The sequence below is a fragment of the Delphinus delphis genome, chromosome 5, assembly GCF_949987515.2.
Source record: "Delphinus delphis chromosome 5, mDelDel1.2, whole genome shotgun sequence".
NCBI classification, from domain to species: domain Eukaryota; kingdom Metazoa; phylum Chordata; class Mammalia; order Artiodactyla; family Delphinidae; genus Delphinus; species Delphinus delphis.
The window spans coordinates 112,659,187-112,674,553 of record NC_082687.1 but is presented as its reverse complement, the minus strand read 5'-3'; the positions used below and the strand labels follow the sequence as shown (position 1 = coordinate 112,674,553).

The following is a 15,367-nucleotide window of genomic DNA, read 5'->3' as shown; positions in this document are numbered from 1 at the left end:
GGTGTTAATTTTTTTGTTGGAAGTTGAAAGTCAGCTTTCCTGGCAAATTTTAGTATGCCTGTGTCTTGATTATGGGTCACCACATGTCCAATGTTTGAGTTTATGTTTATTTTGTAATTACAGATATGTGGATATATCGTTCTCCGAGAAATGGCTTAGGAGACTGACTTAGCCTAAACCAACCCACTGATATACTGATACCATAATCCATTCATTCCTTTAGTAAGCCTTTACCCAGTTTCTTCTATATGCCAGAATATGCTAGTCACAGTGAGTACAGAGAGCAGAAATACAGCACCAGGTTTCAAGGAGCTCACCACCTCGTGGGGCAACACCTTGTTGACTGCTCAGTGTGTTGTTTCATTTGTGTGAGTTCATGTTAGAAAGCACAGGAAGAACAGAACGTTGCTAAATATATATAAAGGCAGGGCAAAATGACATGGCTGACTTTTCTTTTAAGTAAGTAAGAATGTTCATTTTAACTGATTCAGGCACTTAGGGACAACAACAATTCTTATTCTCCATTTCTCTCTTTTTTACCAATTTGCAAGAATATCATTATCTTATACCAAACATATTACAAGGTGATTGAAAAGATTCCACTTTGTTTTGTTTTGCATCAGTTACATTCAAGCCATGTTTCCATTGTACACCCTGGCTCTGTATGGAAGTTTGATATAATTTCTGGTTTTCTATTCCTAATTATGTATCAGCTCTTAAGATGTGTTACTTCCAAAATGATGAAACTTACTCAAGACTGATTAAGTTTCAGATCTTTATTTCAATGGGTAATTTTTACTTTGTCTTTCCCTTAAATTTACCTGAAGTGAGGCTTAAAGGACTACAGAAAATAAAGGAAGGGGAGTCCATGTCAGGTCCACAGATCATGAGCATCTGGCATTTGAGCTTAAAGGGTAGATAGGGTTTCCATAGTAGAGGCTGGAGTAGGTAACATTCCATGAAAGGGAGCTCTAGGGTCTCAAAGGTCAAATAGGGTCAGTTTCTTAGGGAACTTCCCCCTTAGGGGGAAGTTAGGGAACAGTAGGGAAGTTAGGGAACAATAAGAAGTCCTGCTTGTCTGGAGGATAAAGCACAAACAACAGGTTATCAGTTAGTTACCTCTGAACAAAAGAAGGCCTGGAAATCCTGGCTCATGTGTTGTTATAGTTAATAACAATGAGAAGCTCACTGAAGGTGAGTGAAAGCAATAGGGCTGAAGAACAAAAGATTGAAAACAATCCAAATGTCCTTCCTTAGGGGACTGGGTAAATAGATTGTGGTATATCCATATAATGTGGTACTGTATATCAATTAAAGCATTATATGTCTATCTAAAGTATCAGAGATTTACTTAATCAGTGAGGGAACTAGCAGTATGCCAAAGCTAATTCAGAAACATAGATGAGTAACAGGAGTATACATAGTCATGGAAAGAAAGAATTCTGGAATGAGATTGCTACAGTACTAAAATGATTATTGCTCTGCAGGCAATAAAACTATAACCTTTGCGAATCCATTTCCATCACTGTATCACAACACTCATTAGCATTCCTATCAGGTAAGACTCATTCATACTGTCATCCATTTTGTACAAGTGAAATACCCTAACCCACAGGTTGGCAAACTTTTTCTGTACAGTAGTAGATATTTTAGGCTTTGTGGGCCATGTGAGTTCTCTATCCAATATCATCTGGTTTTTGTTTTGTTTTTACAGTCATTTAAAAATATAAAAACCATTTTTAGCTCATGGGCTGTACAAAAACAGGCTGCTGTCCTGATTTGACCAATGGGTCAGAGTTGACAGACTCTTTTGATTAGGGCCTAAAAAAAATAAATAATAAATCAGAACAAAGATACTATCCTAGAGAATTAGAAAATCCTTAGGTGAGCCAGTTAGACAATGTCCTATTATGATATTGAAGGGACATGTATTTGTCCTTTTGTCTATTTGGAGTATATATATATTCTTTTTTTTTTTTAGCATCTTTATTGGAGTATAATTGCTTTACAATGGTGTGTTAGTTTCTGCTTTATAACAAAGTGAATCATCTATACATATACATATATCCCCATATCCCCTCCCTCTTGTGTCTCCCTCCCACCCTCCCTATCCCACCCCTCTAGGTGGTCACAGAGCACCGAGCTGATCTCCCTGTGCTGTGCAGCTGCTTCCCACTAGCTAGCTATTTTACATTTGGTAGTATATATAAGTCCATGACACTCTCTCACTTCATCCCACATTACCCTTCCCTCTCCCCATGTCCTCAAGTCCATTCTCTACATCTGCATCTCTATTCCTGTCCTGCCCCTAGGTTCTTCATAACCATTTTTTTTTAATGTGTTAGCATATGGTATTTGTTTTTCTCTTTCTGACTTACTTCAGTCTGTATGACAGACTCTAGGTCCATCCACCTCACTACAAATAACTCCATTTCATTTCTTTTTATGGCTGAGTAATATTCCATTGTATATATGTGCCACATCTTCTTTATGCATTCATCTGTCAGTGGACACTTATGTTGCTTCCATGTCCTGGCTATTGTAAATAGAGCTGCAATGAACATTGTGGTACATGACTCTTTTTGAATTATGGTTTTCTCAGGTTGGAGTATATATGTATTCTTAACAGAAGTGTCTGATGCTATGAAAGTATTTCCTAGGGGCATATGACTGTAGTCATCTGAGGGAATCTGTTCAGCAGGAAAGACGATGTTAGTCAAATGATCACACAAAGACATCATTGCAAGTGTGACCAGCTCTATGAAGGAGAGTTGGGCAGTGCTATGAGAGCTTATTTGGGAGCCAGAGGGGGCTTCCCTGATGGAGGTGATGCTGAAAATACTGGGTTGGTCAAAAAGTTTGTTTGTATGGAAAAACACGAATGAACTTTTTGGCCAACCCAATACATTCTGAAGGATAGATGAGGGTTAACCTGGAGAGGAGGAAAGAGGATGCCAAGCAACAGTATTAACAATGGCTTGTTATGGGAGGGAACTAGTACCAAGTCTCAAAGAGGACCTCTGTTGCTAGAGGCAAAGAGGGAGGGAAGTTGAAGAGGGAGAGAGCCTTCTGGGTGGGTGGCCAGGCTAACCTGTTTTCCAGGGCCGTCCTGGTTTATTGGTGTGACCATTAATCACCCTCTTTCACTCTCACAGTGTCCCAGTTTGGGTGATAAATTATATGATACGTGGGTCATGTCAAGGAGTTTGCTCCTTAATATCAAATCAATAGGAAGCCATTGAAGAATTTTAAGCTGGGCAAGGGTGATATAATCAGATTTGCAATTTGAAATGATGGCTGCCTTGTGGCTATGGATTTGGTAAGTCACAGGGGATGTTAATGTTTACTAGGAAATGTATCTTTTAGGTTGAATGACTTGTTAAATTTTCTCAATAGCAAGCCAATTCAGGAAAAAAGAAAAATCAGGGAAATACGTTTGATGAAATCGGTTGGTCAGTGGGTAACGACTGCTGGTTTAGTAGCCCCATATAGATGAAGACATTTTATAGTGCATTTAGTTAGAGCCAATGGCCTGTTTAGATGTGTTTGCCACATAGTAACACGTTCATATGCTCCCATAGCTGTGGTTAGTGAGATGACCATAAAATGTAACTATTGGGATATGCTTTAGCTGGGACTCTGATCATGTAGAATTAAGAGTCACAAAATTAGCAAGATGATTTTGTCCCAAAGACTGAAAACTGTATGAGGGCCGGATCACCACTGACCTGTTGACAGTTATATCCCCAGCATGTAGCACTCAGGAAAATCAGCTGAATAACCGAAGAAATGAACTACTCCCCTCTACCAAGCACTTTGTTTCCTGAAAATCTTAGGTAGAACATTTGTAAAGCTCCTTAAACATGTATCCCATTGGCTTAGAGTCTCTGACTGAAGACTTCGGTCAAGATTACAGAGGTAAAAATATTTACCAATAAATCTGAAATGTATTTAAAGAATATATTAATATTTTTTGTTCAGGATGAAAGGTCAGTTTGACATAATATTTTGCTTAGGAGTAGAGATGGCAGAATCAGTTTCCATCAAAAAAAATAAAATGAATTAATGCCATGTAGTTTTCATTGAGAGCAAATTTAAAGATGTATCTTCTTCATTCATTTTTTCCAGCATTCCTATCTGGAAAACAAGAACCAGGAAGAAAACTTAATTAAAACTGAGCAAGAAGATATTAAAATTGTTATGATATGAAAGAATCAAATCAGATTAACTATTGTCCTGTAAGGAATTTAGGTGCTATAAATACAGGACATATGCATAAATATTTTAAATAGGATTTAGAACCCTCTAGGAGTATGATAGTAATAAAATGACAGAAACTCATACTGCTTAAATTTGGTCTTTAAAAATTAATGTATTTAGGGCTTCCCTGGTGGCGCAGTGGTTGAGAGTCTGCCTGCCGATGCAGGGGACGCGGGTTCATGCCCCCGTCTGGGAAGATCCCACATGTCGCAGAGCAGCTGGGCCCGTGAGCCATGGCCGCTGGGCCTGCGCGTCTGGAGCCTGTGCTCCGCAATGGGAGAGGCCACAACAGTGAGAGACCCGCGTACTGCAAAAAAAAAAAAAAAAAAAATTAATGTATTTAAAAATGTCTCTTCTAGAAAAGAAAACTAAATGTGAAAATCTATCAAAGAGAACATCTTCAACGTTTGATTAACTACTGGGTTAATATCTAAACTGTGAGAAAATTGCCAACTTTTAGCACCTGTTATTAGTTTTCCCTTTCCCGTTATTTATAAAATAACAAATCTTATGTCATAATCTCTGCAGAGTGCCCTCTGTTCTCCCAGTGGTCTCTCAATGTTCATTTCTTCTTGTGCTAACTGCAGTCTGGCTTTCTCTTGAGTGTGCTATAGCACTGGACAGTGCTGGCTGTTTTCTCTGTCCTCCACATAACCCTGAACCTGGTGGTGCACAGGTGTTTTCTTGTTCTTCACTACTTTTACATAACCACTGTTAATACCTCCTCCCTCAGTGCCCCACACCTCCATATTTCCACCACCCCATCTTTGAACACATTTTCTCAGATTACAGCATCCTTTACTACTCAGGGCCACAGTTTCCCACCATTGTCTTGGTACACCTACTCATTTATTCTGTTATATAAGAGCTGACTTACTATGTTCTCTCCTTCCCCACTTCTAACCATCACTGTCGATGGCTTTAATTAGTCATGTAGATTGTGTCACATCCTGGCCTCTCACAAGCTGTCTTCTTTCTTTCAACAATTTTTTCTTCTACTCCGGGGGTCAGCAGACTTTTTCTGTAAAGGGCCAAATAGTAAATATTTTCATTTTCATGGCAGTAGGGTCTTTGTTGCAGCTACTAAACACTGCAGTGCTAGCTTGAAAGTGCCATCGTTAATATATCAACAAACTGACATGGCTGTGTTCCAGTAAAACTTTTATTTACAAAAACAGGTGAAAAGCTGAGCAGGGACTTGAAAGAGATGAGGCAGTGAACCATAGCTGGGGAAAAAGAGTTCCAGGCAGAGGAGACAGCAAGTGCAAAGACTGAGGCAGGAGTTTGCCCCCAGTTCTTTCTCCAAAAGCAGCAAAGAGGCCAGTGTGGATGGAGTGCAGTGAGCCAGGGGAAGAGTGGTTGTAGGAGACGCCAGGCAGATAAATGGTGGGGACGGAGATGGACTTTGTGGGACCTCGTAGGCCATGAATAGGATTTTGGCTTTTACTCAGAGGCAGTTGGAGAGCCATTGGAGGGCTCTGAGCAAAAGGGCAATAATCAGATTTTAGTCTTAACAGGATTATTCTGGCCGCTGTGGTAAAAGGAGAATGAGGGGCAGGGTAGAAACCTAGAAAAATTTTTTTCCTTATGTATTTTGAAGGACTTGCTATCAGATTGGATTTTCAGCATCAGAGAAAAGAGTCAAAATTACACTGAGGTTTTTTATCCTGACCAACTGGAAAGATATGAAAGACACTGGATAGAGCAGGATTTAGGGAGAAGACTGAGTTCTTTGGGCTTGTTTGCTTTGAGACGTCTATGAGGCAAGCAAATGCACCAGATGTTTGAGATGTCTGGCACTCATTATAACTTCCTTGATTTCATGATAAACGGGCAATTATTCTTTACTTTAAAAGAAGAATCATTGACCTAGGTGAACTAACTGTTCCATTGAGGGCTTAACCAAAGTCATATTACCAGGTACCTTGTGCTTACTGGCACTGACTAGTATACCAGTGCCTGTAGCTATATATATTAATATCCTTTATTATTCCAGTGGTATCCAACTCATGAATAAGTTCATAAATAACTTTTATGTTTTTCCTCGATTTTGAGCCTAAGATTAGAGTATGTTCTTTTTCATGTGCTTCATGTTTGTGTATATTATCCAGAGGAAATAGAGTGATATCTTTAAGTACTTTCAGTATAAAAATAGTTATTGAAAAATATTGAGAAAACATAATACGAATACAGTTTTACATTGCATTTTTAAAACATTTTAGTAGAATTTTAAACTCACCTAGTTCCTGCTTATGGAGTGAATCAAGTTTGGAAAAATACTTTATGCAAGAAATGAATTTTCAGAAAGGGGTTTGAAAGATGAGAGCATTTGGGCTGGTGTATCTCTAGGGAAAATGCAGTTGCAAGTGTTAAGATAATATGGTAGTAAGTTGCAAAGAGAGGATGATCTAATAAGTTTTCTATTTATTCTGTTCTCCAGGGCTGTTGTCAGAAAAGCAATGCATCTGCCCAGTACATTTTTGAAAAGGACTTATTTTTAATTTGTCAAGATAAACATTTTAAGTTTTCTCTCTAGTTGTTTGTTAAAAACAGATCCAAAATAAAATGAAGTATGTTTTAAATTTAAATGTGTTGGAATGTTGAAGAAGGAAAAGTCTTAAATGTAGGGGATTATATTCAACCTTGTATTGGTAATGAATGTATTGTTTATTTCCCATACTTTTTATTAGCTATAATCATCCAGAAATAGAGAAATGTAGAAACTTAGAGTTGGAAAGGATCTTATAGGATCCTCTTATAGAATCATGGGACCCAGTGCTTATCAAGCATTTTTCTGTGATCTGTAGTTTTTTTTTTTTTTAAAGTGTGCTCTATATATGTATAAAACTCAAACAGAAGTTTCCCAAAGCTTTAGTGGTTACCTGAAATATGAAATGCACTTCAGTATATTTTATTCTTATTTTCAATACTGCCTTGATTTGCACTTAAAAAAAAATCCTTATCTGGTCCATTCTTTGGCATGATACAGACTCCTTCTGTGTGATAGTCCTAGTTTATCATAAATAACATAGCTTTTGATTAATCTTAAAATATAGTTAAATACTGTACTACTTTAATCATTTAATGTGTTGGTTTCTTGCTGGTTAAATATGGAGCCACCAGAGCAGCCTGGTGGGCAATTAGCAGCAATAGGGCTTTTCTTTTTGACCCAGATTATAGCAGGCAGAGTGGTAAAATGGTACTGGAATCGACAGTGGGTATTATAGTGGTGCTATTCAGGTAAGAGCAGAGGAATTACAAATGGCCATTTTTTGTCTACTTCACCAGACACTCTTACACATTTAATACATAGTATATAGGTGTGTGCATTTTGTATAAACTCAACAGAAGGACGGTATTAGCTCAAAGCTCTGTTAGGTCCTTATAATTAAAGTACAGTGTGAAAGTGCACCATCTAGAGATTTCTTTAATATGCAAGTCATCTGATGACAATTGCTTCTCTTCCTTTCCTCATATTCCTATTGTTTAAGGATATCTATGAGTAATCTCTGATTAGATTTATATAAGTATTAGAAGATGGAATAGCAGAAAGATATGGTAAGAAGAGAAAAATGAAGAAAGTTGGAATCACTTATTCAAATATATAAAATAAATGATATTGATGCAGAATTGAAAGAGGAAAACTTTTTTAAATAAAGGAAACTTGAAATGATTACTAACTTTTCCAAGAAGTGAAAATGTGCAAAAAGGTAATCTCAAATGATTTTTCAAAGAAAACAAAGACTATTTCTAGATATTACTTGGTTTAGTAATAAGTCTGTCATTTCCTGTCACATATATAATTTTATTAAAAACGAGCAGGAAAAAAAAATGAGCAGGAAAGGCTATTAAAAGAACTATCCATTTACTTGTCTATTTCATTAAACATCTCTGAAATTCTATATTTAGTCATTTATGACTTTCATGCAAAAGAATTGATTGTTCTCTCATGTTCTTTTGGTGTCATGTGATCAGTGTCAAACTATATGGTGGCCATATAGTTTGCAGTTATTAGTCATTTCTCCTCACTTTTACCATCTTCCCAGGTTGTAATTCTCCCAAGTAATAGATATTTTGACCAGCCAGAAGCTCCTTTGAATAATATGAGCTTGTAAATAGATCTGGACTGTTAGAAGACATTGTGATTTCTTCTAGTCAGCCCTGTTACTAACCTGATACTGTAGATATTGAAGCTAATCTAAACTGGATTTAGGATTAGCTTCAGGAAATGAGGTGATAATTTGAGAATAAGGATGGAGATCATGGTCAGCTGAGTTGATATGCTTTGACTTTCATGATTGATCTTGTGTTCCAGTGGCTTTTTTTGTGTATTTTAAAAATAGTTTTAAAATGGGTGGCATTTCCCACTGAATTTTCATGTAATAATTATGTTTGCTTTTTTCAGAAAGTTCTTAACTTTAATAACTTTTTCATATTAGCAATGAATTGCTTTTAAATATAATTTAATGTTAATATTAAGTTTACAAAGATTTTCCTGTCACTTCAGAAAAAATATTTGAAATTTTATTGAAACAATTTTTTGATTTCTGGTACTAAAGTTATTTTCATTTTTCAGTAGTGGATAGTGGCTTATTTGGTATTTATTAATGGGTCATATCGCTCAGTATATTGTCAAAATATGTATCTCTTATGCAACTTCAGAAATTTCTGTGTTCAAATATCTAAAATTAGAACAAACTGTAGTTTCTGTGTCTGATCAGTTTGCCTTAGACAGCTAAGTCAAATTTCCAAACTTTTTATGCCCAAATTTTAAAAGTTTCTTGTTAAGACAAGTTAAGAAAATCAAAATATAAATGCTATAATACTACCGACTTTGACAATAACAACAAAAGAAATATCTATATATCTTTATCTGCTTATCTTAATACTTAATTTAAAATAAAATAAACTATATATGCATGGCTTCATATTTCAAAGAAATAGAGTGCATATATTTTTCAAATACACACAACCTAAATTATTATTATTTTTTTTTTTGCGGTACGCGGGCCTCTCACTGTTGTGGCCTCTCCTGTTGCGGAGCACAGGCTCCGGACGCACAGGCTCAGCGGCCATGGCTCACGGGCCCAGCCGCTCCGCAGCATGTGGGATCCCTCCCGGACCGGGGCAGGAACCTGTGTCCCCTGCATCGGCAGGCGGACTCCCAACCACTGCGCCACCAGGGAAGCCCCTAAATTAGTATTTTTATACTGGGGAGATTTTTTAAATGGTGTTGCTTTATTAAATGTATTACTCATGTTATAAGAAATAGAGGTTAAGGAAAACAGAGCATCTATACAGGTTTACCTTCAGTTTTCTAGAAATGTTAGTTTTATTTTGAGTTTGGTTTTCAGTGCTTCTTTGTTTACTATCTGAAAAGTTTTCTCTCCAGAAATGACCAGGTTTGTCACAAAAGAGCCAGGAGTAATGGTTGAGGTGAAATTTCTCTCTAGAGTGTTGCCATTTGATTGTTATAATGTCTGAAACTAGTAAATATATATATATATATATATATATATATATTTTAAGTTAACAAATGAACTCAACTTTGGCATCCCTCTTTTGTGAAGGCTTGACACATTGCATGGCCTAACTTGGCTAATGCTTGCTCTAGCTGTGAAATATAATTAACTGCTGATGAGAATATAAAAAGTATCTGACTTAAATGCTGCCATATTTGCATCCCAGTATGTGAATCAAACCCAACTACCTCAATCCTTTGCAACATAGCCAACTAAAAATGCAAAATCTACCTCATTTCTAACCAGGAGTATTGCTTAGAGCTGAGAACCAGTGATTAGAGGATGCAATACAATCTGTTCTGTATGAATTACTGTTAGTATTATGATAACACTGGCAGCATTGCCCTACTATGTTTAGTTTTAGGGATTTATACTAACTCTGTCATTCAAGAGAGAGAGGAAAAGGATTAGGCCTTGGGTCAGCTAAACTTTGGAAATATTTTAGCCTCAGAAGCACCTTTTTCCCCATTATAAATCGCATACTTAATGTCTTAGAATTTAAATGTTTATCCTAGATAACTGTTACACTGTTTAGGTTTTTGAAAATGTGTACGTATTTATCCCAAGTAAAGATGATGCTAGTTTTTTTCCACTGTATCATAACAAAATTTATTCAGAATTAATCTTACCTGGTCAAATGGCTGGTTAGAAATAGTGGAGATTATTTTAGAATGGTGTGTTGCAAAAGGATTGAACTTGGTCAGGCGGTTTTTATCTTTAACCATTATCATGTACTTGCTGACAAAATGCTGTTGTGAAACTGGTTTTGACACCAAACAATGTATGTGTTTGATTATCAGGCTTGAGCAACTCTTGACTTGTTCAAAAAATAACTTACTTCCAAATGATGATTAATTCCAAGTATTAATAAGGTAGTGGTAGTCAGACTAAGAAAACTTTATTTCAGATATAACCAGAAATTAGTACTGCTTCTCCACTTGTACCTGAAATATCCACCTCTGTTTAGCTCTATAACTCTGATCTGAAAACCTGAGATCTCATCTCCAATTGAAGATTTTACCTTGAGACAATGTGAGAAAAAAGTGGTCACTTCCTCCAGCTCACGTTGTGATTTTTGCTTTTCATTTTAACTTTGATAGCATGGAAATCCACCTTATTTTCACAGAGTAACTGTCTGAGTTCTTCAAGTAGCCATACCATTATCTGAACTCATTTAAACACAGGTTGTGTTACAGCTGCTCAATGAGATATTTGTGAGTCTGTGTCATATAAGAAAGCCAGTGAGTTATCACCCATGATCTGGCTTTCCTTACTGTGCTGAATGACTGAGCAGAAGACTCATCATTGAGCTAAACTTTTGATTTTCTTTGGTGGCATAAGTTTAAGCAAAGGTAGCAGGCAAGTTAAACTCATGACTGCAGTGTAAGCACACAGCAGTCTCCCTCTCATCTTTAGTGTCACTCTGAATTTATGGATGAAGCATGTGATCTCTGATACTGGCAAATTGAAGAATACCCTTCACACAATTAAAGTTACAGGAGAATTATTTGCATAGCAATCCTTTTGTTTCAGACATATATAAGTATACTGAGCTTTGATGAAAATGTTTGTCTAAAAAGTGGGGAGAATGCCTAGCACCTGGTATAGTAAATGCTCAAAACCAATTTTATGAAAGACTGTCTACTATTTGCCAAGTCTCTGTGAGGGATGCAAAGACTTAGGAAATATGGTTCCTGTTTGATAGTGTTGATGAGAAAGAAACTCTGTGTCCTGAAGAAAGGACAGGTATTAGAGTTCGTTAATAAGAGTAAAATAGGCTGCATCCATAATTCAAAGGTGACACTATGAGAAACAAATAAGATAAGGAAAGGGATGCTGCAGCGTTTACATTCCGTGTGCTCTAGAGACAAATAGAGGAGCTCAGACTGAGCTGCAGTGGCCACACTCCCAGATGCCTGCATCATGGGCCCCCTTCTCATGTTCATGGTAACAGAAAACTTACATTTTACAAATGATAATCCATAATTATAGGTGAAGCAAAAGCCTCTCTTTCTCTACTTAGGAGAAATTTCTGGAGAGGAATTCAGAAAAGATTTTAATAGTGAGCCAAGGATGACATCTGAAGGGGATGGAATTGGATTGTAAAGAATGGACATTCTATTATGTCTGTGACCTTGGGAATGTCATGGGTACTACAAACTCCCTTTGTGGATTATAGTAGCTTGTGTGACCATCTAAGTGTTCTTTTGAATCCACATTTTCCATATTGATGGTCATCACTGCATGGGGTAAGTACTAAGGACTGGTCGTAGTAGAAATCATGATCCTTTTTTGGTGACTTTTCAAAAGCATTTGTGTCCTATGAGTTTGTTGCTTTTCTTGGCCTCCGTTGCTCCCAGTGAAGGCCAAGGCCCCGTAAGTGATTGGATACTTAGGAAGTTTACCATCTAAGGGAGTCAGGGGGCTTAGGCAAAAATAAATAGCAGGAAAAAAAAGTAAGTGAGTTTTACACGTGTGGTTATTTTGCAGTAAACAGTGAGTGCTTTAAATTCAGAAGAGAGAAACTTTGGTTTGGGCTAGTTATCACTGAACGTTTAGCTCACTGGAAAATCTAAAGTAGTGTTCATATGCTTAATACTAAATCTATTAAAGTAGATTATTTTATTAAAAGTTCTAGATTATTTTATTAAAAGTTCTAGTTTATTAAAAGTGGGCTTCCCAGGTGGCGCAGTGGTTGAGAGTCCGCCTGCCGATGCAGGGGACACGGGTTCGTGCCCCGGTCCGGGAAGATCCCACATGCCGCGGAGCGGCTGGGCCCGTGAGCCATGGCCTCTGAGCCTGCGCGTCCGGAGCCTGTGCTCCGTAACGGGAGAGGCCACAGCAGTGAGGGGCCCGCGTACCGCAAAAAAAAAAAAAAAGTTCTAGCTGTACGTTTTTGGCTGATAATTTGGTAAATAGATTTTGGTGACTTTCTCTTAGAGATAGCATAATAAAAACTGTTTCGGCTGGCTGGAGAGTGCTATATAGAAGTTTCCCAGATAAAAGGGAGAGGAAGAGGCATGGAGTCCATTTACTAGACTCTTAAGACCTGGACTAGGATATTAGCAAAGGGAATGACAAGGAAGAGACTGTCAGTGGAAGAATTGCTGGAGCCTGGTAACTTTGGACATATGGAGATAAAGCAATTATTGACTTTTATTTAGTTTTCACGTGGCAATACGCGACTTATTTTACTTGTATTGTTTTATTTAATATTCTCAACCGTTTTATAAAATATAAGAACTGTTATCATTACAAGTTAATTAATTTGCTTAAGATCACACAGTTAATAATTATCAGAACCAGAACTTAAACCTTGGGTCTGTCTGAACCGAAGCCTTGCCATAAAGGATGCTGACTCATCAGAAACTAAAATAGTGTTGCTAACATTTTAATTTAGGAGACAGACGCCTATTAAAAGTCTTGGCTCAATGTTGATTGTTGGCATACATATAACACAGACTTTCTTCTCTTTTTCCTTTTGTTTTAGTGCGACTTCACGACAGCATATCGGAAGAGGGCTTCCATTACTTGGTGTTTGATTTGTAAGTACAACATACTTTGTGTTTGTTTATTTTTGCTGTCTATTTGAAGATCTTGAATTAAGGGTGATTTTTCTCCAAGTTACAGTCCAAATGAATGACCCTATAATATTTTTAAATGTTCTTCAAATTACATTCAACTCTAATTCTTTTGAAATGAGGCGAATGCTCAGCAGTGTTTATTTAAAATTTAAGTTAATCTTCATAAGGGAAACAGTTATGAGTCTGTTTCCTTTGGGATTGTTCATTGTGATATCATAAGTAGTTCTCAGTTTTACCTTGGGGTACAAAGATGGCTGATTATACATAAGCATAATTTTCCATTGAATTTTTTTGAAGTGTTTGTAACCTATTATCGTATATAAAAAGAAGGCTCAAGAACCCTTGAGGTTGGTTAATTCAGGGGTTCAACAACATCACCAGACTCCCATCTTTTACCCCAGCTCACTGGCTTTGTTCTCACACTGGCATGGTTCAAATTATTACATGGAGACATGGTAATTTATAGTGGAAGACATTGTCTCTCTCTCTCTTTTTTTTAAGAGTGAAAAATTCACCTAGTAAGCCTCCCATTTTTCATCTCATTGGCCAGGGCTAGGTCACATGCCTACCCCTCGCCAATCACTGGCAGGGAGAATGGAGTCATCAAGATTGACTTAGACTAATCAGGATTTATAAACCAAGCTTCTATCAATAAGAATGAAGGGAAAACAGTGCTCTTGGGGAGCAGTCCACAGCATCCCCTCTGGCTGGATGGGGTATAGTGAGACAGGCCATACACATTGCTGCTAGGGGTTAAATAAGAACACACTTTCTGAAAATCAAATTGATACTCCATATCAAAAATGTCCATTTCATTTAACTTAGTAATTTTCCTTCTCAGAACAAAGTACAGAGAAAGTATTACCCTAAATTCAGATAAAGTTTATACTGAAAGCTGTTTATTGCATTGTCCTTTATAGTGGGAAAAAAAAGAAAACCAACTTATAAATCCAATAATGGAATCAGTTGCATAAATACAGTACATTCATATGATGGACTTCTCTGTAGTATTTAATGTGATATTTGGGGAATAGATAAGAAAAAAATTATTATTTCATGTAAAATGTGTCTAATGACAGGTTAGTACTAAGTTTGGTTAATTCAGCCCTCCAATGATGTCATTAAGAAACCAAGTTCATTCCATCTTTCTCTGTGTTCTTTGTAGTATGTGGGTTTGTCCTCACCCTCAGGTTCCCCTTAATGTTCTCAAGTTTGCTGCCTCATTTTCAGGTATCACAGTGACTTCCAAAGGCAGAAGAAAAGGAAAGATTAATCCCATTGCATATATTTTTATGTATAGGGAAAACCTTTCCTAGCAGTCCCTCAGAAGATAGCTGATAATGAATTATTGTTTAGAATTGCTTCTCATGCACATGTCTGAACCAAGTAGTAGTAAAGGGGATAGAATTACAGCAATTGGCTTTGACCAATCATATATTCAATCTGTAGCAGGAAGGGAAGTCTTGCCTGTTGGATAGGCAACCAAACATGTCTGCCATATTGGTGTTCCACATACTTGCTAGAGAATAGACACTAAATCTCTGGATACGCACAGTCCTACTGCACAAGGTTCTTTCCACAGTCACATTCCATTCATGGCTTGTTCATGTGGCTGTAGGTTGGCAACACTCCAAGTTGCACTAGTTCTTCTTTTCAAGTCTTTCTCAAAGCTCATATTTTCACTTTTACTGTTGTTTTTTCTTGATGTTCCAGCATTCCTTCTTTTATTATTTCCTTTCTTTAAGAATTTCCTGTAGCTATTCGTTTAGAGTATAGATGTGCTAGCAACAGATTCTGTTTTCCTTTTCTGAGACTGTCTTTATTTCCTCTTCATTTGAGAAGGATATTTTTGCTAGATATAAAACTAGGTTAACGGTAATTTTCTTTCAATGTTGGGCCAATTCCTTCTGGATTCTTTTGTTTTTCATAAGAAATCTTCTATCATTCTAGTTGCTTATCCCCTAAAGATAAGGTATTATTTCTCTCTGGCTGCTTTAAAAA

General features: G+C 36.9%; 1 protein-coding gene across 12 annotated transcripts in view; it reads left to right on the top strand.

Moving 5' to 3' along the window:
- Nucleotides 1-15,367, top strand: part of CAMK2D (calcium/calmodulin dependent protein kinase II delta) — a 274,602-nt gene that overhangs the window by 113,703 nt on the left and 145,532 nt on the right. For all 12 annotated transcript variants that reach the window (XM_060012914.2, XM_060012913.2, XM_060012915.2 and 9 more), the window contains exon 4: nt 13,273-13,327. In XM_060012914.2, the coding sequence (XP_059868897.1) occupies nt 13,273-13,327 (55 nt within the window). The remainder of the gene's footprint in view (nt 1-13,272; nt 13,328-15,367) is intronic.